The 23,318-nt window shown below is 36.1% G+C and overlaps 1 protein-coding gene and 1 non-coding gene across 2 annotated transcripts in view; one reads left to right on the plus strand and one right to left on the minus strand.

The window, feature by feature from the left end:
- DIAPH2 (diaphanous related formin 2) overlaps window positions 1–23,318 on the plus strand; it is a 1,001,003-nt gene that overhangs the window by 390,890 nt on the left and 586,795 nt on the right. Inside the window, exons 19-20 of the mRNA XM_043571351.1 lie at window positions 12,818–12,919; window positions 14,737–14,831. Coding sequence (XP_043427286.1) covers window positions 12,818–12,919; window positions 14,737–14,831 — 197 coding nt within the window. The remainder of the gene's footprint in view (window positions 1–12,817; window positions 12,920–14,736; window positions 14,832–23,318) is intronic.
- LOC122478178 lies at window positions 4,505–4,642 on the minus strand. The gene has a single exon (XR_006295908.1). It is a non-coding gene; the product is annotated as a U4 spliceosomal RNA (small nuclear RNA).

The following is a 23,318-nucleotide window of genomic DNA, read 5'->3' on the forward strand; positions in this document are numbered from 1 at the left end:
TCACTGAAATGCTGGGTTGTATTCCATTGTATTAACACACCACAATCTATTTATCCATTTTGTAACCCCTGGCATGTCAATTGTTTCCAGTTTTTGTACTGTTGCAAATATTGCTGCAGTGAACATCCTTGTCTCCTTGGCCATTTGACCTATAAATGGAAAGACTGGGTTATACCTATGATAAGACACCTCAAATATATTAGGTGGTAATAAATATTTATTTTATATTTCTTATACTAATTTTTACCACCACTGTTGGCACAAATTCTTATTTCTGTGCCTCCTCATCCATAATTGGCATTACAAAACATTTTTGTCACTTACAATTTGATGACTATGAAATACTATTTCATTGGTTGTTTTCATGTGCATTTCCATGATTACTGATGAGGTTGAGCATCTTTTAATTATTTGCTATATGATCTTGGGAAGATTACTTAACTTTTCCATTCCCTAGTTTCATCCTTCATAAAATGATAGTGGCAATACATATTATATAAGGTGACAGAAGAGGTATTTAGTAAAAGTTGATTTTGCTGGTGATTTAATTATTGTGATCGTGGTTACTACTACAACTAGTACTACTATCGCTCTTGTAGTTCTTATTATACTTTCCTCTTTTGCTGTTTTGTGTGATATATACATATATATATGTAAATAATTGTGTGAGTGACCTATCTATCTATCTATATCCATTTCCCCATTTGTTTGTTTGTTTGTTTGTTTTTGAGGGAGAGAGAGAACGTAAGTAGGGAAGTGAGGCTGAAAGGGAGAGAAGGAATCTTAAGCAGACTCCATGCTGAGAATGGAGCCTGACACAGGCTCAATCCCACAACCCTGGGATCATGACCTGAGCTAAAATTAAGAGTCGGATGCTCAACCAACTAAGCCAACCAGACACCCCAGTTTCCCCATTTTCAGTTGTGTTTTTATATTTCCATAAATAGAAGGGTAAAGAGAATTTTAAAAGAATAGAAAATAACAGTTAATGAAAAAATATTGCAGCTATTACACAGAAATCATAGATTTCCCCTGCCTGCCATTGTCATACTTGCATTCATTTTAACATAAAATTATTTATTGAAGTTTAATGCCTATTTCAACTAGTATATGAAAACTATTTCTATATATTTAGAATCACTTCTGGAATTATATACACATGGGAAAATATGTATTTATATAGGGAGATCACAATTCTTACATTTGTATGAAATGTCTAAAACAACAGTTGGGCGTTATTAGATATTCATATATGTATACACAATGTTACATAAATTATTTGGGTGGTTTTATTTATTTTTTTTAAAATTTTTTTTCAACATTTATTTATTTTTGGGACAGAGAGAGACAGAGCATGATCGGGGGAGGGCAGAGAGAGAGGGAGACACAGAATTGGAAACAGGCTCCAGGCTCTGAGCCATCAGCCCAGAGCCTGACGCGGGGCTCGAACTCACGGGCCGCGAGATCGTGACCTGGCTGAAGTCGGACGCTTAACCGACTGCGCCACCCAGGTGCCCCTATTTGGGTGGTTTTAAACACTACTGTTAATGGCTTTATTTTTCCTGGTTTTATATATAGTACACTTACTAGAAGTGTCATATTTTTACTTTTCCACATACTCCTTATAACAAGATGTAACACATCAGTTGATGCTGATTCAAAGATACAGTATTCTTTAATACAGAACTACTTCAAATAACAAAAAGAATTCTCTAAGTGATATGCATATATTCATTCAAGCTAATTACCATGGCTAAAGAAAATTACAAAAGTTAGATATCTTCTGGAGATACTTCCATAATTAGTAGTTTACATTTTCACTACATATTTAAGAAATATGAGTAGACATTTAAGTTTTATATCCCACTGTATGCTTGTGCCTAGGCTCACATATAGTAGATGTTTAATAAGTATTTGCTGGATAAATGAATAAATGAATGAATAGTATTGATGCTGACTTTAGGAATCAATCTTCCTCACTGGAATTTTGAGATACAATAGTTATAAAAAATTTATTATGATTTATGGTTATCACTATGTAAATCATTCAATGCTACCCATTTATAATATCTTAATATTTCCTGCAAATTACAAACATCTTGGCACATGTTATATGTATCCACTGAGATAGTAGACATTAATAGGGGATGCCTGAACATTGCCTAAATTAGATTGGGAAAAGAATATAGCCATGTTACTTTATTTATGCTAATGAGCATCCCTCAGTTATAAAGGAATGAAGTTATAGTACAATTGCATATAAAACTCCATGTATTAAAGGAAATATAAGAATGTTCCATGGACATTTTATCTTAGATAATTAGTATCTTGATGCTAACGCATTTAATAATAATACAAATGTCTTTATTATACATCATTATGTTTCTACAGACAGTATTTTATGATGTTTCATTATTATTTGGTCAATTAGCAATGACAGTTTAAGCACTCAAATTAATTTAACCTATCAGATTTAAAACCAGTGGTTATATGATTTTTTATTTGCATATGGACAGATCACATTTGGAGGACTCATTATGAATGTGAGGACCATAGGACCATTGAGGACAAAAATCAATTATTGAAGTTTTTGTATTGAGACTTAAAAAAATCTCTTCAGTCCCATCCAAATAATTTTGAATAATTACAGAATCAGTATAACTTAAGTTTGTACATTATAATTTTTTAGATATAAGCACATTTAACATAAGCTCTACCTTCTCAAAAATGTTTTAGTGTACAGTACAGTATTATTAACTATAGCTAGAATTTTGTACCTCAGATCTTTAGAACTTACTCATGTTCTATAACTGAAGCTTTATCCCTATTGAACAGCAACTCCCCCCTTCACCCTCCCTCAGTCCCCAGCAACCACAATTCTACTTTGTTTCTATGAGCTTGACATTTTAGATGCTTCATAATTATGCAGTATTCATCTTTCTATGACTTGCTTATTTCACTTAGCATAATGTTCCCTAGGTTCATCCATGCTATTACATATGGCAGGATTTTATTCTTTTTTTAAAGCTGAATAGCATTTTGTTATATGTATATGCCACATTTCTTTATTCATCTTTTGATGGATGTTTAAGGTTCTTTCCCTCTCTTGGCTATTTTGTGAGTAATACTGCAGTACTAAGATACAGTGCAGCTTTTTCCTTGAGATTCTGATTTCAGTTCTTTTGGTTGTGTACCCCAAAGTAGGATTCCTAGATTGTATGGTAGTTTTAGTTTTAATTATTTGCATAAATCTCTGTACTGGTCTCTATAGTAGCTACACCATTTTACATTTTTACCAATAGTGTATAAGGGTTCCAATTTCTCCACATCCTCACCAACATTTATCTTTTGTAGTTTGATAACAGCCATTGAAAAAGTTGTGAGGTGATATCTCATTGTGTTTTTGATTTGCACTTCCCTCATGATTAGTCATGTTGAGCGTATTTTCGTATAGCTATTGGCTATATGTATGTCGAATTTGGAGAAATGTCTATACAAGCTTTAATTGAGATGTTGAATTGCCTATATTTTAGTCAAGTTATGGAATGTTTAAGTTTTTTTAAAGCATTTAAACATATATGTAATCAAAGCACCCTAGGACAAGTAACATTTTGTATTCATTATGAAAGCAGGACATTTTTAATATATGAAGCCTTTAATACTACCTGGATAAGTTCCATATATCCTTACCTTCCTTCAAATTATCTATTTATCTAAGCCTGTGGTTGTGATCACTAAGGAATGCTTTTAAAGGCAAGAAAATCAAAGACAATCATAGCCACTTGTCAGTATTTACTGATCATGGCAAATTATTATTGTTTGTGAAAGGCTGTCTAGTTAGGGAACTATTTTAAACTAGCTTTGCTCTTGTGATTCTCAACAGCAGTGCTCACTCATGGAATTCTTAACCATATCTTCAATCTAGGAAAAAGCCAATTTGCATACTATAAGAGAAATATATTAGTACTTAAGAAAATTAACAGTGAACTCTAGATATTTAAGACATCTAATGTTAATTTTAAACAACTTGTTCATTTGAAAAGGGGAAAAGGTGAAATATATTTTAATGAAAAAAAACAAAAAATATGAAGTCATTGAACAAAATGAGCATTACATATGCCTGATTTACTCAGGAGTCTTGTTAGTTCACAGAAAATCTTAATATATCCTTTATACTACAGCATTTACATCCTTATGTTTAACTAGTCTCTCATAGTGGGGTTTAAGGCATATTGTGAGATTGGGATGCTTTTCTTGACTGTTTCTTTGGGTAGAATTTTCTGAATGATTCTAAGAAGTAATTTCAATATGATTCAGATTTTGTTTTTATTAACAAAGGGTATGAACCTTGGATTGTCATTTCTTTATATATAGTTATCTTAACCTGGGAGTGGCTTGAAAATTAGAATAAATTAAAATGCTGATTATTCAATAGGAAAGACACTGTGCTTTTAGATCCTTTGAGGAACATTAGTCATAATTTTTAAAGACATATATTAAAAGCCATTTTTCTCTCAATACTAGCAATAATTTTATTGTATTTAATTAGCTTGAGAAACTACCTGAGATCATGATTTTCAATTAGCAATAATTGTGCCTCGGATAAACCTCATTGGCTATGATACTGCCACTGCGCAAAGCTGAGATCATGATTTTCAAGTGTAATAATTGTGTAGTCTTGTTAGACTCTGCATCACTTTAGATAGAACATGTTGTTAAAGCTTAGAACTAGCTCTGTCCCCGGTATCTCACCACTGCGTCAGTGCAGTTAGGCATCAGCAAATTAATGAGAGGAGAGAGGAGGCCCCTGCTCTTCGGCACCCGCAGGAACTTACTCCAGCTCCAGACACACCGTAAACACTTTCATCTAACGGAACATAAGCTGTGAAATCGGATTTCTGAACCACAAGACAAGAAATCACAAAATTTTCTGGCTGAAAGGGAATAACACACTTCTTAATTGAAGAGTGGTCAGGAAAGAAAGCGCATGGAGAGCAGTGCCCTGTGGCAGCTTGTGTAAAAACTGCATTCCATGCTAGGCCTGAAATGTTCCAAAGCTCAGTTCGCTATCAGCATCCCAGGTGGTGCAATTAATAAAGAGCTAGCGTGGGGCCACTGGCACAAACAAGGCAGCTCCTTAGAACCTGAACTTCCTATTTGTTCCATTCCTTGGGTAGATAACGCTTGTTAATTACTCTGGAGAACTTATTTTGGCCAGGAGAGAGGGAAGATGGCGGCGTAGGAGGACGCTGGGCTCACCCCGCGTCCTGCTGATCACTTAGATTCCACCTACACCTGCCTAAATAATCCAGAAAACCTCCAGAGTATTAGCAGAACGGAGTCTCTGGAGCCAAGCGCAGACAAGAGGCCCACGGAAGAGGGTAGGAAGGGCGGAGAGGCAGTGCGTGCTCCACGGACTGGAGGGAGGGAGCCAGGACGGAGGGGCGGCTCGCCGGCCAAGCAGAGCCCCCGAGTCTGGCTTGCAAAAGCGGAGGGGCCTGATGGACAGTGTTCCGACAGCAAGCATGACTTAGCGTCTGGGAGGTCATAAGTTAACAGCTCTGCTCGGAAAGCGGGAAGGCTGGAGGACAAAGGGAGGGAGAGCTGCTGAGCCCCCGGACGACATAGCTCAGTTTGGTGGGGAACAAAGGCGCTCACCAGCACCATCTCCCCCGCCCATCCCCCAGCCAAAATCCCAAAGGGAACCAGTTCCTGCCAGGGAACTTGCGCACTCCACTCAAACACCCAACTCTGTGCTTCTGCAGAGCCAAACTTCCGGCAGCAGATCTGACTCCCTCCCGCTGCCACAGGGCCCCCTCCTGAAGTGGATCACCTAAGGAGAAGCGAGCTAAGCCTGCCCCTCCTGCCCCTGTGCAACTTGCCTACCCACACCAGCTAATACACCAGATCCCCAGCACCACGAGCCTGGCAGTGTGAAAGTAGCCCAGATGGGCCACGCCACCCCACAGTGAATCCCGCCCCTAGGAGAGGGGAAGAGAAGGCACACACCAGTCTGACTGTGGCCCCAGCGGTGGGCTGGGGGCAGACATCAGGTCTGACTGCGGCCCCGCCCACCAACTCCAGTTATACACCACAGCACAGGGGAAGTGCCCTGCAGGTCTTCACCACTCCAGGGACTATCCAAAATGACCAAGCGGAAGAATTCCCCTCAGAAGAACCTCCAGGAAATAACAACAGCTAATGAGCTGATCAAAAAGGATTTAAATAATATAACAGAAAGTGAATTTAGAATAATAGTCATAAAATTAATCGCTGGGCTTGAAAACAGTATAGAGGACAGCAGAGAATCTCTTGCTACAGAGATCAAGGGACTAAGAAACAGTCACGAGGAGCTGAAAAGCACTTTAAATAAAATGCATAACAAAATGGAAACGACGACAGCTCGGCTTGAAGAGGCAGAGGAGAGAATAGGTGAACTAGAAGATAAAGTTATGGAAAAAGAGGAAGCTGAGAAAAAGAGAGATAAAAAAATCCAGGAGTATGAGGGGAAAATTAGAGAACTAACTGATACACTAAAAAGAAATAATATACGCATAATTGGTATCCCAGAGGAGGAAGACAGAGGGAAAGGTGCTGAAGGGTACTTGAAGAAATAATAGCTGAGAACTTCCCTGAACTGGGGAAGGAAAAAGGCATTGAAATCCAAGAGGCACAGAGAACTCCCTTCAGACGTAACTTGAATCGATCTTCTGCACGACATATCATAGTGAAACTGGCAAAATACAAGGATAAAGAGAAAATTCTGAAAGCAGCAAGGGGTAAACGTGCCCTCACATATAAAGGGAGACCTATAAGACTCGTGACTGATCTCTCTTTTGAAACTTGGCAGGCCAGAAAGAATTGGCACGAGATTTTCAGGGTGCTAGACAGAAAAAATATGCAGCCGAGAATCCTTTATCCAGCAAGTCTGTCATTTAGAATAGAAGGAGAGATAAAGGTCTTCCCAAACAAACAAAAACTGAAGGAATTTGTCACCACTAAACCAGCCCTACAAGAGATCCTAAGGGGGACCCTGTGAGACAAAGTCCCAGAGACATCACTACAAGCATAAAACATACAGACATCACAATGACTCTAAACCCGTATCTTTCTATAATAACACTGAATGTAAATGGACTAAATGTGCCAACCAAAAGACATAGGTATCAGAATGGATAAAAAAACAAGACCCATCTATTTGCTGTCTACAAGAGACTCATTTTAGACCTGAGGACACCTTTAGATTGAGAGTGAGGGGATGGAGAACTATTTATCATGCTACTGGAAGCCAAAAGAAAACTGGAGTAGCCATACTTATATCAGACAAACTAGACTTTCAATTAAAGGTTGTAACAAGAGATGAAGAAGGGCATTATATAATAATTACAGGGTCTATCCATCAGGAAGAGCTAACAATTATAAATGTCTATGCGCCGAATACTGGAGCCCCCAATTATATATAAAACAATTACTCATAAACATAAGCAACCTTATTGAGAAGAATGTGGTAATTGCAGGGGACTTTAACACCCCACTTACAGAAATGGATAGATCATCTAGACACACGGTCAATAAAGAAACAAGGGCCCTGAATGATACATTGGATCAGATGGACTTGACAGATATATTTAGAACTCTGCATCCCAAAGCAACAGAATATACTTTCTTCTCGAGTGCACATGGAACATTCTCCAAGATAGATCATATACTGGGTCACAAAACAGCCCTTCATAAGTTTACAAGAATTGAAATTATACCATGCATACTTTCAGACCACAATGCTATGAAGCTTGAAATCAACCACAGAAAAAAGTCTGGAAAACCTCCAAAAGCATGGAGGTTAAAGAACACCCTATTAACGAATGAGTGGGTCAACCAGGCAATTAGAGAAGAAATTAAGAAATATATGGAGAGAAATGAAAATGAAAATACAACAATCCAAACGGTTTGGGACGCAGCGAAGGCAGTCCTGAGAGGAAAATACATTGCAATCCAGGCCTATCTCAAGAAACAAGAAAAATCCCAATACAAAATCTAAGAGCACACCTAAAGGAACTAGAAGCAGAACAGCAAAGGCAGCCTAAACCCAGCAGAAGAAGAGAAATAATAAAGATCAGAGCAGAAATACACAATATAGAAACTAAAAAAACTGTAGAGCAGATCAACGAAACCAAGAGTTGGTTTTTTGAAAAAATAAACAAAATTGACAAACCTCTAGCCAGGCTTCTCAAAAAGAAAAGGGAGATGACCCAAATAGATAAAATCATGAATGAAAATGGAATTATTACAACCAATCCCTCAGAGATACAAACAATTATCAGGGAATACTATGAAAAATTATATGCCAACAACTTGGACAACCTGGAAGAAATGGACAAATTCCTAAACACCCACACTCTTCCAAAACTCAATCAGGAGGAAATAGAAAGCTTGAACAGACCCATAACCAGCGAAGAAATTGAATCAGTTATCAAAAATCTCCCAACAAATAAGAGTCCAGGACCAGATGGATTCCCAGGGGAGTTGTACCTGATGTTTAAAGCAGAGATAATACCTATCCTTCTCAAGCTATTCCAAGAAATAGAAGGGGAAGGAAAACTTCCAGACTCATTCTATGAAGCCAGGATTACTTTGATTCCTAAACCAGACAGAGACCCAGTAAAAAAAGAGAACTACAGGCCAATATCCCTGATGAATATGGATGCAAAAATTCTCAATAAGACACTAGCAAATCGAATTCAATGGCATATAAAAAGAATGATTCACCATGACCAAGTGGGATTCATTCCTGGGATGCAGGGCTGGTTCAACATTCGCAAATCAATCAACGTGATACATCACATTAACAAAAAAAAAGAGAAGAACCATATGATCCTGTCAATCGATGCAGAAAAGGCCTTTGACAAAATCCAGCACCCTTTCTTAATAAAAACCCTTGAGAAAGTAGGGATAGAAGGAACATACTTAAAGATCATAAAAGCCATTTATGAAAAGTCCACAGCTAACATCATCCTCAATGGGGAAAAACTGACAGCTTTTTCCCTGAGATCAGGAACATGACAGGGATGCCCACTCTCACCGCTGCTGTTTAACATAGTGCTGGAAGTTCTAGCATCAGCAATCAGACAACAAAAGGCAATCAAAGGCATCAAAATTGGCAAAGATGAAGTCAAGCTTTCGCTTTTTGTAGATGACATGATATTATACATGGAAAATCCGATAGACTCCACCAAGTCTGGTAGAACTGATACATGAATTCAGCAAAGTTGCAGGATACAAAATCAATGTACAGAAATCAGTTGCATTCCTATACACTAACAATGAAGCAACAGAAAGGCAAATAAAGAAACTGATCCCATTCACAATTGCACCAAGAAGCATAAAATATCTAGGAATAAATCTAACCAAAGATGTCAAAGATCTGTATGCTGAAAACTATAGAAAACTTATGAAGGTAATTGAAGAAGATTGAAAGAAATGGAAAGACATTCCCTGCTCATGGATTGGAAGAATAAATATTGTCAAAATGTCAATACTACCCAAAGCTATCTACACATTCAATGCAATCCCAATGATAATTGCACCAGCATTCTTCTCGAAACTAGAACAAGCAATACTAAAATTCATATGGAACCACAAAAGGCCCTGAATAGCCAAAGTAATTTTGAAGAAAAAGACCAAAGCAGGAGGCATCCCAATCCCAGACTTTAGCCTCTACCACAAAGCTGTCATCATCAAGACAGCATGGTATTGGCACAAAAACAGACACATAGACCAATGGAATAGAATAGAAACCCCAGAACTAGACCCACAAACGTATGGCCAACTCATCTTTGACAAAGCAGGAAAGAACATCCAATGGAAAAAAGACAGCCTCTTTAACAAATGGTGCTAGGAGAATTGGACAGCAACATGCAGAAGGTTGAAACTAGACCACTTTCTCACACCATTCACAAAAATAAACTCAAGATGGATAAAGGACCTGAATGTGAGACAGGAAACCATCAAAACCTTAGAGGAGAAAGCTGGAAAAGACCTCTCTGACCTCAGCCGTAGCAATCTCTTACTCGACACATCCTCAAAGGCAAGGAAATTAAAAGCAAAAGTGAATTACTGGGACCTTATGAAGATAAAAAAAAACTTCTGCACAGCAAAGGAAACAACCACCAAAACTAAAAGGCAACCAACTGAATAGGAAAAGATATTTGCAAATGACATATCGGACAAAGGGCTAGTATCCAAAATCTACAAAGAGCTCACCAAACTCCACACCCGAAAAACAAATAACCCAGTGAAGAAATGGGCAGAAAACATGAATAGACACTTCTCTAAAGAAGACATCCTGATGGCCAACAGGCACATGGAAAGGTGTTCAACGTCGCTCCTTATCAGGGAAATACAAATCAAAATCACACTCAGATATCACCGCACGCCAGTCAGAGTGGCCAAAATGAACAAATCAGGATACTATAGATGCTGGAGAGGATGTGGAGAAATGGGAACCCTCTTGCACTGTTGGTGGGAATGCAAATTGGTGCAGCCGCTCTGGAAAGCAGTGTGGAGGTTCCTCAGAAAATTAAAAATAGACCTACCCTATGACCCAGCAATAGCACTGCTAGGAATTTATCCAAGGGATACAGGAGTACTGATGCATAGGGGCACTTGTACCCCAATGTTTATAGCAGCACTCTCAACAATAGCCAAATTGTGGAAAGAGCCTAAATGTCCATCAACTGATGAATGGATAAAGAAATTGTGGTTTATATACACAATGGAATACTATGTGGCAATGAGAAAGAATGAAATATGGCCTTTTGTAGCAACATGGATGGAACTGGAGAGTGTGATGCTAAGTGAAATAAGCCATACAGAGAAAGACAGATACCATATGGTTTCACTCTTATGTGGATCCTGAGAAACTTAACAGGAACCCATGGGGGAGGGGAAGAAAAAAAAAAAAAGAGGTTACAGTGGAAGAGAGCCAAAGCATAAGAGACTGTTAAGAACTGAGAACAAACTGAGGGTTGATGGGGGGTGGGAGGGAGGGGAGGCTGGGTGATGGGTATTGAGGAGGGCACCATTTGTGATGAGCACTGGGTGTTGTATGGAAATCAATTTGACAATAAATTTCATATATTAAAAAAGAAAGCTTAGAACTAAATGCTACAACTTTATTTATTCATGTAATTAATTTGATATTATTTTTCTAGGAAGTTCATTTAATTTTCTCATATTTTACACCATTAAAACAAAGGGAATGTTAATGAACTTACAAACTTTTATGTATTCTGTCACATTTATAGAAAATTTTCCAGTAGCTAACATCTATGAACACGTAGCTTAGCAAAAATATCCTGCGGTTTTGTGTTGCTTTTCCTATAAATATAATCAGGAACTCATTTGTGATCTCTTTTATGAAAATCAGATAAATTAAAATGATAAAAATGATTTCCTCAAAATGAAATTGTATTCTTAAAAGTAATGAACAGCATTATTATGGCCATGTGAATCAATGATGAAGTTTAGCAGCATGAGTTTAGAGACAAAAGCATATCACTACTTGATTGAGAAAATATGTTTTATTTTTCTCATATATATACATATACATATATATATATATATATATATATATATAGTATTTTTAATGCTCCCATTACCTACAGCCCTATTTTTTTTTATTAGAAGAGATAAGCTGCCAAAATATGCATACAATTGTATGTGTGGAATTTCTGTCTAAGAGGCATTTAAGGATTTGCTTCATTTTTGTAGCAGATAGCCACATTGTTTTTTTTTACTTTGGTTTTTGTGATGGCTTGTCTGGGATAGAGCTAATGGAGGTTATGGTGGGGGGGTGCTAAAGCCACTCCTTGGCACTGTTACTTCTTAAGTTTCAGGTCATTTGAACTGTTCAAAACTGGAGGGTTACCTTTTGAATAAACTGTAACTAAATATTTTGTTCTAAGAAGGCAAATAGTACTAAAAAAATATTGGAGACATAGATAACTTATTCAAACACCATGTCTTTGAGATTCATTAATTATGTGTGTGCAAATGGTGCTGTTGTTGTACAACTTGAAAATGGTTCATATTTGTTCTTCAAAGCAATCTCAGCAGGAATTTTTTTTTTAATTTTTTTTTTCAACATTTATTTTTGGGACAGAGAGAGACAGAGCATGAACGGGGGAGGGGCAGAGAGAGAGGGAGACACAGAATCGGAAACAGGCTCCAGGCTCTGAGCCATCAGCCCAGAGCCCGACGCGGGGCTCTAACTCACGGACCGCGAGATCGTGACCTGGCTGAAGTCGGACGCTTAACCGACTGCGCCACCCAGGCGCCCCTCAGCAGGAATTTTTATATGGCAACCTGTTTGCAGTTAAAGTTACTTTAGGTACTTCAAAGCAGTTCCACTGAATTAAAGACATGTCTAAATTTTAGCATAATTTAGTATAAATGCATGTCTGCCTTTCTCCTCAATTAATCCACATTAGGGAGATCTTACTATGTATTTAATTCCAGTGCTGCTGTAGGTACATGGTAAAGGAGTAATTAGTGTTATATATTAGGGAAGAAGTAGCAATTGATTTTTGGCTCTATTTGGCTTATCTTTTCTGCTTAAGTGCTAATATTTAATTTGTGGGGAAACCTTTAAATAGGTCTGTATTATTATGTTTATCCTCTTCTTTGAACTAATGAAATAAACACATTTATTGATTTTTTTGGCATAAGCTTTATTAATGTACTTAATATGCCTTACTAATTTATTCTGTGTATTTGGATTAGTTCCATTGTTGTTTATGAATCAATATTTTTCCTTTAGTTCCAAAGAATGTAGAAGCTTCAGAAGAAAAAAAGACCCTGCCTGCAAAGAAGAAAGTGAAAGAATTGAGAATTTTGGATCCCAAAACGGCCCAGAATCTGTGTATGTGATATTTTGTGTATAGGTGGTGGTAGCGATGGTGGTGATGAGGAATTGTTGAATATATTTAAACAAACAAAGTTGTAACTGCCTTGAAAATGTATATTTAGCATCTACTAGAAACTAAATTCTGTGTAAACATGATTTGAGTTGCCTTGTTGTCATTCAGTCAGAATGGAGACCCTCATCATAATTTAGCCTTACATAGACCAGATGAAACTTATGAATAATAAAGCTTTGGAAAGTATTGATAATTGAACACTGTTAGAAGACAGGGTGAGACAGAAAGCAGACTTAAAAAGAGTGTTATATTTTCCCTTTCTGCCCAGGACTGGATGTGATAGTTTCGGAGTATTCACTGGACCCATTGGGCAAATCCTTTTATTACTATGCTTTTATAGTTGAAGTAACTATGATGTTACTGGTTAAATTGGTAACCGCTGCACTTTAAAACTGGTTAGTGAACCTTAAAGCCATCAACAAATCAATTATTAAGTATGCTTTTGCTCAAGCAGCAGCACAGTTAAACCCATCTTCATTTAAGTAGGCCTTAAGTTTAACTTTGGCATATACTCTCCTCTGTGTTTAATTCAGCATTTTTTTTTAACCATGATAGACTATGTTTATATTCTCAGGATATTCAAACACTATGCACGAGAAATTTCAACATATCAAGCATTTCTAATTATGGAAAGAAATACCATGGGAGTTTATTTTGTTAAGGGTTGTGCTATGGGGAATCAGATTAAAATAAACAAGTCATCATTTTTCTGTATGAATGTTGCTGTCGGAAAAGCATTCTCCTAATAGCTGTTGTGAATGTGTACATTGCCTACCTGAGAGTACGTTTTCTTTATAAAGTGGATGTTCAGTACTTTAAAAAAATGACCTTAATTGCTAGTTGATATTTGTCAACATTATTTATTTAAATTATTGAAATCTCACCTGGTGTTTATGTCTAGGAAATCATTTGCCTAGACAATGACATTTTTTTTTCTTTAGGCACCAATGAAATCATACAGACCTTTTCACGAAAAAAAAAAAAAAAGAAAAACAATTCGTAGGAATATATTCATGTTCTGGTGATAAGAACGCATGAATTCTCATTCAGATATGCAGTTAGTGGAAGTTAAAGTGGAATGCTTTGTTGAAAATTACTTTCTGAATAAGTTTAAGCTTTTCTCAGGGTAATTTGTTGAATTATTCCAGTATGACATACTATACACCCAATTAAGAAAAAGTTGACAAGGGAAATTGTGGTTCAACATTTAAACCTACTAATAGTATACCACATGATTGTCAACAGAAATTCAGGTAACAATGATGATTCAGACACTTCAGTTTTTTCTTATGTGGGAGCATTTCAGAGTAGATTGATGTGATTTTTTTTGTACTTGGTTACTTTATTGTTGTTCCTGAGAAGTACTGTGTTGTATGCATCTGAGTATCTCCATATTAAATTCTATGTCAGATTAAAAGGCCATCTTGAAATAAAATCTCTAGCTTTTCATGAGTCATTTCATAGCAGCTCAATCTAAAATGCATATGCATATAGTCATCAGTGTTATTAGTAGGAGTTATAATTTGTATATAGGATATACACAACCTGTAACATTAGAGCCTGAAATAGTGGGCCATTTTGCCTAGATGTGTAGTGTAGGCCATCAAATGGTAACTAATTTTGTTTGTTCCTATCTTTAGATTAATATTAGTGACATAAATTTCATATTTTGAGTCAATGAAAATGGGAATCAGGTGTTCATTAGGTCTTTAAAATTTTGATGTTATTCTGTTTTTAAGAAAATCTACTTTTATTTTAGCTATCTTCTTAGGATCATATCGTATGCCATATGAAGATATAAAAAACATCATTCTGGAGGTTAATGAAGACATGTTGAGTGAAGCCTTAATTCAGGTAACTTGGATATTTTCCTTTTAAGATTCATTTTCACAGGTATTTCTAGATTGTTATCTTCTCAATGGAGTTGTGAGAAAATGTTCTTCTATATTTTGGTAATAGAATCAAGAGTATCTAGCTTTGTTGCCAGTAAGAGTATTCTGGGGCACCTGGGGGCTCAGTTGGTTAAGTGTCCTGACTCTTGATTTTGGCTCAGGTCATGATCTGATGGTTCATGAGATCCAGGGCTCTGTGCTGACATCGAGGAGCCTGCTTGGGATTCTCTCTCTTCCTCTCTCTCTCTCTCTCTGCCCTCCCCCATGTACGTTCTCTCTCTGTCTGTCGTCTCTCTGTCTCTCTCTCTTGTCTCTCTCCCTTTCTCTCTCAAAATGAATAAATAAACATTTTTTTTAAAAGTATTCAACATAGAAGATATAAGTTCTAGGTTTGTTTCTGCCTATCATTCACTGTACATAAAATTGCATATATTTCATCATCAAAATGACTCTGTTAAGTAAATAGTGTTATTACCATTTTATGGATGTAAAAGTGGAGAGGTCAAGAGGTTAAATACCTTGTTTAAGATCAGTGGATAAATGTTATTCTTTGTTAAGCATGTAACATGTGCTAGGAATTGTGCCAAGTACTTTATATATTTTATCTCATTGAATCCTATAACAATCCTGTGAGATGCATACTATTATCCTCATTTTACAGAAAATAAAACTGAGACTTTGAGATGTTCCTCAATGTCACATAAATGGTAAGTGGCAGAGTAGCACAGCTGGGATTCTGAACAAGATCTCTTGTGGTTCTAAATCTATTACTCTTTCTATTCTATTCTACCTTCCATGAGCAAATATTTTAGCTTGCTAAATCTCTGTTTTCACATATGAGAAACAGGGTCATTCTGAGGATTAAACCAAATAAAGTGCAGTGTAGAATAAAGGACTATACAAGACTAACCTATTGTTAAAATTATTTGTATGTCTGGTCCTGTCTGGTTTAATTTCTGGAAGGAAGAACTGTGAAGATTTTACAAGTAAGGGCATACTCATTGTAGGTTTTTTCTTATTGTTGTTGTTTGTTTTTAAGCCATAAAGTTTGTCTTGATTTTAAAAAGACTGAGAAGTTTGTGCTGTGAGAGTTTTGCCCCCCCTCAGACTGTCTCTAAATCTCAAAGAACTAGTGCCTGTCATTTTGGCAGGCTATGTCTATATGGAAGTTCCTCCATTTCGTAATATAGATTTGCATTACAGATTACCTCATGTAAACATTTTAAATATAGATAAATCTATTTTCTGTAAGACTAAGGTTTTTTTTTTTAATTTTTTTAACATTTATTCATTATTGACAGACAGAGAGAGACAGAGCATGAGTATGGGAGGGGCAGAGAGAGGGGTAGACACAGAATCCGAAGCAGACTCCAGGCTCTGAGCTGTCAGCACAGAGCCCTATGTGGGGCTTGAACCCATGAGCAGTGAGATCATGACCTGAGCAGAAGTCAGACGTCCAACCAACTGAGCCACCCAGGCGCCCCTCTATAAGACTAAGGTTTAATGAGGGGTGCCTAAATTGCTCAGTCAAATGACCAACTTCGGCTTAAGGCATGATCTCAAGGTTTATGGGTTTGAGCCGTGCATCCGGCTCTGTGCTGATAGCTCAGAGCCTGGAGCCTTGTTTTGATTTGTGTCTCCCTCTCTGCCCCTCTCCTGCTTGCACTTTGTCTCTCTTTGTCTCTCAAAAATAAATAAATGTTAAAAAAATTTTTTTAAAGTAAGGTTTAATGAGTTTATGTAGGTTCTTTACTATCATGACATGCTTATGTTAATCTTAGTAAGAGATATCCTTTGATAAGTAATCCCCCTGTGGAACAGTCAAAAAAAAAAAAGTTTTCTTTTCTGTGCAAGTATCAAGTCCATAGTTCTCTAAGTAGAAATGGAGAGCTGATCACATTTGTCTTGCCTATCTAAATTCCTTGGTTCTTTGCACAGTAGTCAGAAAGAATGAACAGTGAAGCCTAAGGGGGTTTAGTTCTCCCTCTTTTTTCTTAATTGGATAGTTTAATTTTAATGCACAATAAGGCAAATAAATTTCTGACTCCAAAGCTTTCTAGTCTTTTCTCTATAATCAAATTATAGTAAAATGGAACCATATTTTAAGTAATTAATCAATGTAGCCATTTATTTTACCCATTAAAAGTATGTAATTTTTCATTCACATACTTTGGTAAATAAAAAATGAATGTAATTATGCAGAATGCTACTGTGGCATCTATTTGCCAGCAAAATTCAAAACATTGATTATTTTTAAGTCATGTTTTGAACTCTTTAGGGAATGTAAGAACCAGAGAAAGATTCTCACTTATGAATGTCCCTCTAATATTCAACAAGCTTTTAAAATGTATATCTAGAATTTTATTACCTGGGATTTTTTTTGTTTCACTTTATTTTGTAGCATAAACAATACCTATTTGTTTCTCTTTAAATTGGATAAGCCTGGTCCAGTTGGGAGAAACATATTGCTTACAGTTTGGAGATGTCATTAAATTGTGTCTACATTCTTGAATTTGCTGGTTTAATTTTATCCACTATGCAGTCAAAGCAACTGCTTGTGAAATTGCATTATTATGCTAAATCTTGGATTAAACTCTGGGAAGGTGAGTGGTGGAGAATCATAAAGAGTAGATCTTCCCAGGCTCCTTTTGTGCATGTTATACCTGATGTGTCCATGTTATTTCCTGTTCCCTGTGAATGGGTTGACCAAAGCCTGTCTCATTTCTTCCTTTTTTTCCAGACTTTTCATTGCCTTTTCTAAGCCTTTAGCTCTTTTATATATATATATATATATATATATATATATATATATATATAGTCATGTGTTTACCCCCTGCATCCTTTGCCCAACCATTTTTGTGCCACCTTTTTGTTGAAAGCTTCCCACTGAGGACTTTTTTCAAGCCAGATTTCTTTCCTTCTCAATGCCAGATACTCTAAAATATCTTATCATTCCTTACTCTCCTTAATTAAAAATCATTTTCTTACTTCTTCTTGCAGTAGAAAACCACTTAACATGTAATTTAATAGTACGTATGATTGGAATTGTGCCACTTGGGTATGAGGCACAAATGATAAGTGACTCATGTGAGTTACTAAAGTTAGTATTATGTTTATCCAAACGAATCAAACATCTGAGTATCTTTTGGTAAGGAGGAAAGTCCTGGATTGAAACAATTATTTGATTTCCCAGAACCCAAAGGAAACTGCTTTCCTCAGGCAAGAGAAGAGACTAGAATCACTACTGCTTCTTTCTCTCTCCTATCCCAAAAACGTTTGCTCCAGTGATGCAAAAGTAACATCAATTTGCCGCTCACAGGAGCTGTTTACAATTTGTGTCTAATTACCATGCAGCACGTGGATAATGCATAGCATTAAATATGTATCATCAGATTAATTTTGATGTAAGTTCTATTTGATTACTGTGCTAAACTCCATCCATGCATAATCATTGTATGTTGTTCACGTGAGATAGTTATCTCCTCATAACAACAAAAACAAAAAACAATTAAGGACATACTGCCTCACAGAGAGTTAACACTAGTATTCTCTCTTCAGTATAGGTTATTAGGCTCTTTCCTGCCAGGCAATTAATATATTTTAGTTATTTAGCAGGATGAATATCTTACTTAAAAACACATACACACTATATGTATATTTTCTATAAATATATATATATATAATACATATTATACATACATATTAAATATATAATGATAAATTACAATATATAATATATATAATATATGTGATACATTATATATAATTTAATCAGTAAGAATATGCCAAAATTTTAAGATTATTAATAAAAATACTAATGTCTCCCTTATTTTAAAAGGTCTAACTGTAAGCTAGAAATGGAATTCACTATCAGGAAGATGTTGAAATGTAGTTGGAAGTCAAAATGGTGATTAGGACTGAAAATAGGATTTTTGGAATCATTTGCAAAGAAATGTCTGTTGGGATATGAGGACCAAAGATAGTGGATAGTGGATATCTACCAAAGTATGTAGTGGAAGGAAAGTGACAAGTGGAAGGTTAAAGACTGTATTTCTATAGAGCACCATAGTTGAGGGAATGGATGGTGTTAGAGAAATCAGAACAAAATGAGCCAGCATGTCAGGGAGAATGCCAGATACTGTGGTATGTCACAATAGCCAGCACAGGAGATAATTTTAAGGAATGATGGGTAAGAGAATGAGATGCGGGAAGGATACCCATTTTGATATCCTGAATTTCAATAACTTACTTAAAGTAGTTATTTTCTTTTAGTTTTTTTTTTTAACAATTCATACTACATACCAGACACTTTTATTCCTTAAGTAGATGTTCTATGTCTTTTGGTCTCTGTCTCCCTTATTTTTAAAGGACGGATGCACTTCTTCTGGAAATGCAACTATCCAGTGCCCCACTTTTGTCTCATTCTCCACCCACTACATTTTCTCTGGCCTTTCCTCCTTCCCTCTCTTCCCCCCCCCCTCCCAACCCCTTTACCTTTCACCTCCCTTCCTTCCTCCCTCTGTCCTTTCCTTACTTTCTTTCATTTTAAATAAATTATTTTTTTTTAATTTTTTTTTCAAAGTTTTTTATTTTTATTTTTGGGACAGAGAGAGACAGAGCATGAACGGGGGAGGGGCAGAGAGAGAGGGAGACGCAGAATCGGAAACAGGCTCCAGGCTCTGAGCCATCAGCCCAGAGCCCGACGCGGGGCTTGAACTCACGGACCGCGAGATCGTGACCTGGCTGAAGTCGGACGCTTAACCGACTGCGCCACCCAGGCGCCCCTTAAATAAATTATTATTTTTTTTTTTTTTATTGATACTAAAGCTCATTTTTTTATTTTTTTTTTATTTATTTTTTTTTATTTTTCTGAAATTTATTGACAAATTGGTTTCCATACAACACCCAGTGCTCATCCCAAAAGGTGCCCTCCTCAATACCCATCACCCACCCTCTCCTCCCTCCCACCCCCCATCAACCCTCAGTTTGTTCTCAGTTTTTAACAGTCTCTTAGCATAATAAATTATTTTTTAATAAAGCCCCTAATCTTTCTTAATAATATCCCCTCAATGAAATATGGCTCTAAGGCATCTCCTTCACACCTGGAAGCTACAGAAATACCTCTGTACATGTCCTCCTGTGATACATGCATGGGAATATTCCAGCTTGCTTTTTTCCTCTCAGATAATTTCTACCAGTGCTGGCTGTGTTACTCTTTTGGAACCCATTCAAGTGTCAAGCACTGTAAGATGTGTAAGGTCTACAGATGGCCACATGATTATGTCTTTCCAATGTTACTTTATGTCTCAAAACAGCTTATTTGAATTATGTAACTTTTTATTGGGCCATGACATAATAATTAGAATAAAGCATAGCTCATCTGATCTATTGTCCTGATTCCAGACAATGCTACTCCTAAGATATCAAAGATAGATGGGTATCTATCGATTCTGCAGGGAAAAAGATTCTTCAACTTCCCTCAATTAAACAGTTCTAGAGTATAATTATTCTTATAGTTAGGAAGTTCATGCATGTGTAATAGTAGAGCTCATTTTTGTCTCCTCAATCCATCTTTGTAATCATTGATCTATTTACGCGGCTATTGACCATCTTTATTTTATGCAGCCTTGTGAGTCTGCATGTGTTCATGTAGTTTACAAGGGTTGATGATTATAAGCACATCAGTTAAGGCTATAATGGCATTAGTACTGTAGAATTTGAAAACATTTTTCTCTTAAATAACAACTTGTATTAAGCACATTCATTTCAATATTTTTTTAGGGAAAATGAAACATTAGCAATAACAGCAACATTCGAAGGCATTTCTTTCCTATTTCTCATTATGATTGAATACATAATTACTTTATGGAATGCTACTGCAATCTAAAAATACTTTTATCCTTGAGCTACTGTTCTTTTTCATCTTTTGCTTCTAACTGGTTAGTCAAGTGTTTTTTTTTTTTTCTCTTCCCTTTCTTCGCTGCTTTCCTTTGACCCTTGTTTGCTACTTTCAGTCTGCTGATTAAATCATGTCTATTCCAAGCAAATGTGATGACTGTTTATTTCCATCCCCTCTGTGTCTCTTGTTGATGAATACCAGTATTCGTCACCATTATTGGTTGTATCATCATCCACGAGTGATACCAACTGTTTTACAAAGAAAGAAAAAGTGGCTTTAAACAATTATTTTTCCTATAGTAATTGCATTATAAAGTATTTTTAAAATGCAAACTATTTAATCTATTTACACTTTGAACAAAGATAGGTCTTACTAGCAGTTGAACAAGATGTGGCTTCAAAGATCATATTTTCTGCTGCCATTATAGAATTTAAGCCATGGTAGAACTTTACTAAAATTCTGACTCTTTCATTCTAAAGATCCTTTGGGCCTATTGAAGTGAGGTGATGTTTGTGGTAGACCAAGAATTCCCTTGAAATTATAGAATTTGGAAAGTGCCATCTTTCTCCTCGCATAGACTTTCAGGACCTTGAACTAGGAAATGAGAAGCAAGGTTATACCAAATCCCTACTCTAACTTGAGTTATGAAGCTACCTCTGGACAAAAGACAGAAGTCCCTCAGCCCAAGACAAATAGAGGCAAGGAATCCAGGCTCTAATACCTTTAGTGAAACTAACAGATGGCAAACAATCACACTTTTTTTTTACCAGCTTCCTATTCATTTTTTTTTAGTATTATATAAATTTGTTTTGAATCCAAAGATTGTTGGCTAGTCATATATTTAATGAATTATAACACCTTTGTAATTGATTATATCTTCAAAACTACTTCCTCTCAATTGTATATCCAGAAGTAATAAAAATGTTCTATATATGTGGAATAAATATTTACTTACCATATGGTTTTTGCAATGTTCTATTATAATTCTAGATTTCCTATGTAATATATAAGTATGAACTATAGAGGCAGGAAGGAATACAGAAGAGGGATTGAGCACTGTTTATTAAGCTCAGTGGTAGGTCCATAGACCCATAGATTCATCATCTTGTATCTACATTTTGGTATGCCTTAAGTACTACACAGTAAATAAGCTTAAAAGTGTTTGACAAGTGCTGAAAGCATATGCCTAAGAAGAGTTCCTTAACTTTGGTACTGTTGATATTTCAGCTTAGTTATTTTTTGTGAAATGCTATTGTGTACATTGTAGGATGTTTTGTAGTATTCCTGGTCTCTACTCCCTGGGTGCTAGCAGCAACCTCTCACCACCAGTTATGACAACGAAAAATGCCTTCAGACATTGACAGATTTCCCCTACTGGGCAAAATTGTCCCTTGTTGAGAATCACCGTCTTCAAAATTACCTTTATTTCTGAAATATAGTTACTAAAGTTTCAGAATTTAGTAAGCTTCCAATTAGTGGTTTTGTTTCTATTTTCAATGTTTATTAGAAATTTCAATGTTTATTAGAAATTTCAATACAGAGGTGTGGGCATTTGAATAGGCAAAAACAAAAAGAAAATTGATTCCATGTGATTAAAATATCTCTTTTCCAGGAATGTAATATATTCGTGCATGTTCAAATCCTGACAGAATGCATTCTCATTAAGTTGCAAATACCCCTATTCAAGTATTGTTTAAAGTGTAGGCCATAATTATTTTTCATTATGAATTTTGAATTATTTTAATTATGAATTATGAATATAAGCAATCATATTAGTGTGCATTGACTTTATCACTTTATTAGCATGAGTTTCCTTTATCACATAGTATGTGGGTTTTATATTGTTTTGTTTTATATTAATGCCTTAATACTGAAGAATTCACTTTAAAGCATTCTAAAAACCTTATGTTTATTTCTTTTGATATGTCATTTAGGTTAAGTCAAATAATATAGTGATAATGTCTTCCAATTTGGTGTCTGAAACCTGTATCTGAATCCCAACCCTGCCATTAAACAGCCTGTGAACCCAAGAAAGTTACCTATCCTCTCTGGGCCCATTGTCGTTAAGCTCTAAATAGCTGATGAGTTTGTTGTGAGGATTAAATTAAATAATAAATATGAAAGTCCCACTGGCACAGTGATGGTCACATGGTAGTCACATGACAAATGTCTTTTGGAGTTATTGGGATCAGTTCAGTTAGGCATGGTAGTTTGAAACATTTTCCTTCAAAACTTTCAGTTGAATAGCCAGCCTTCAGTTTTCTATGTTAATGGAAAGAATTATTAGCTGGATGATAATTCTCCTGGGGCTTTTCCCTCTCTATGTGCTGTCTGGAATTCCAGAAATAGAGGCATCATCTGTTATTAGTGAAATTGTGTATTTTGAGTATTAGAAGACAATATTTTGTAGGAATCAAAGTATTTCTACACTTGAAATTGAAAACATGACCTTGTCTAAAAGGTTTGGTGGTAGAAGTATTTGTTATATTAAAGAGTTCGCCAGAAATGATGTGATCCATTTCAAATAATTAAAAAATACCTACTTTGGGT

The sequence above is a fragment of the Prionailurus bengalensis genome, chromosome X (assembly GCF_016509475.1).
Source record: "Prionailurus bengalensis isolate Pbe53 chromosome X, Fcat_Pben_1.1_paternal_pri, whole genome shotgun sequence".
In the NCBI taxonomy this organism is placed as follows: domain Eukaryota; kingdom Metazoa; phylum Chordata; class Mammalia; order Carnivora; family Felidae; genus Prionailurus; species Prionailurus bengalensis.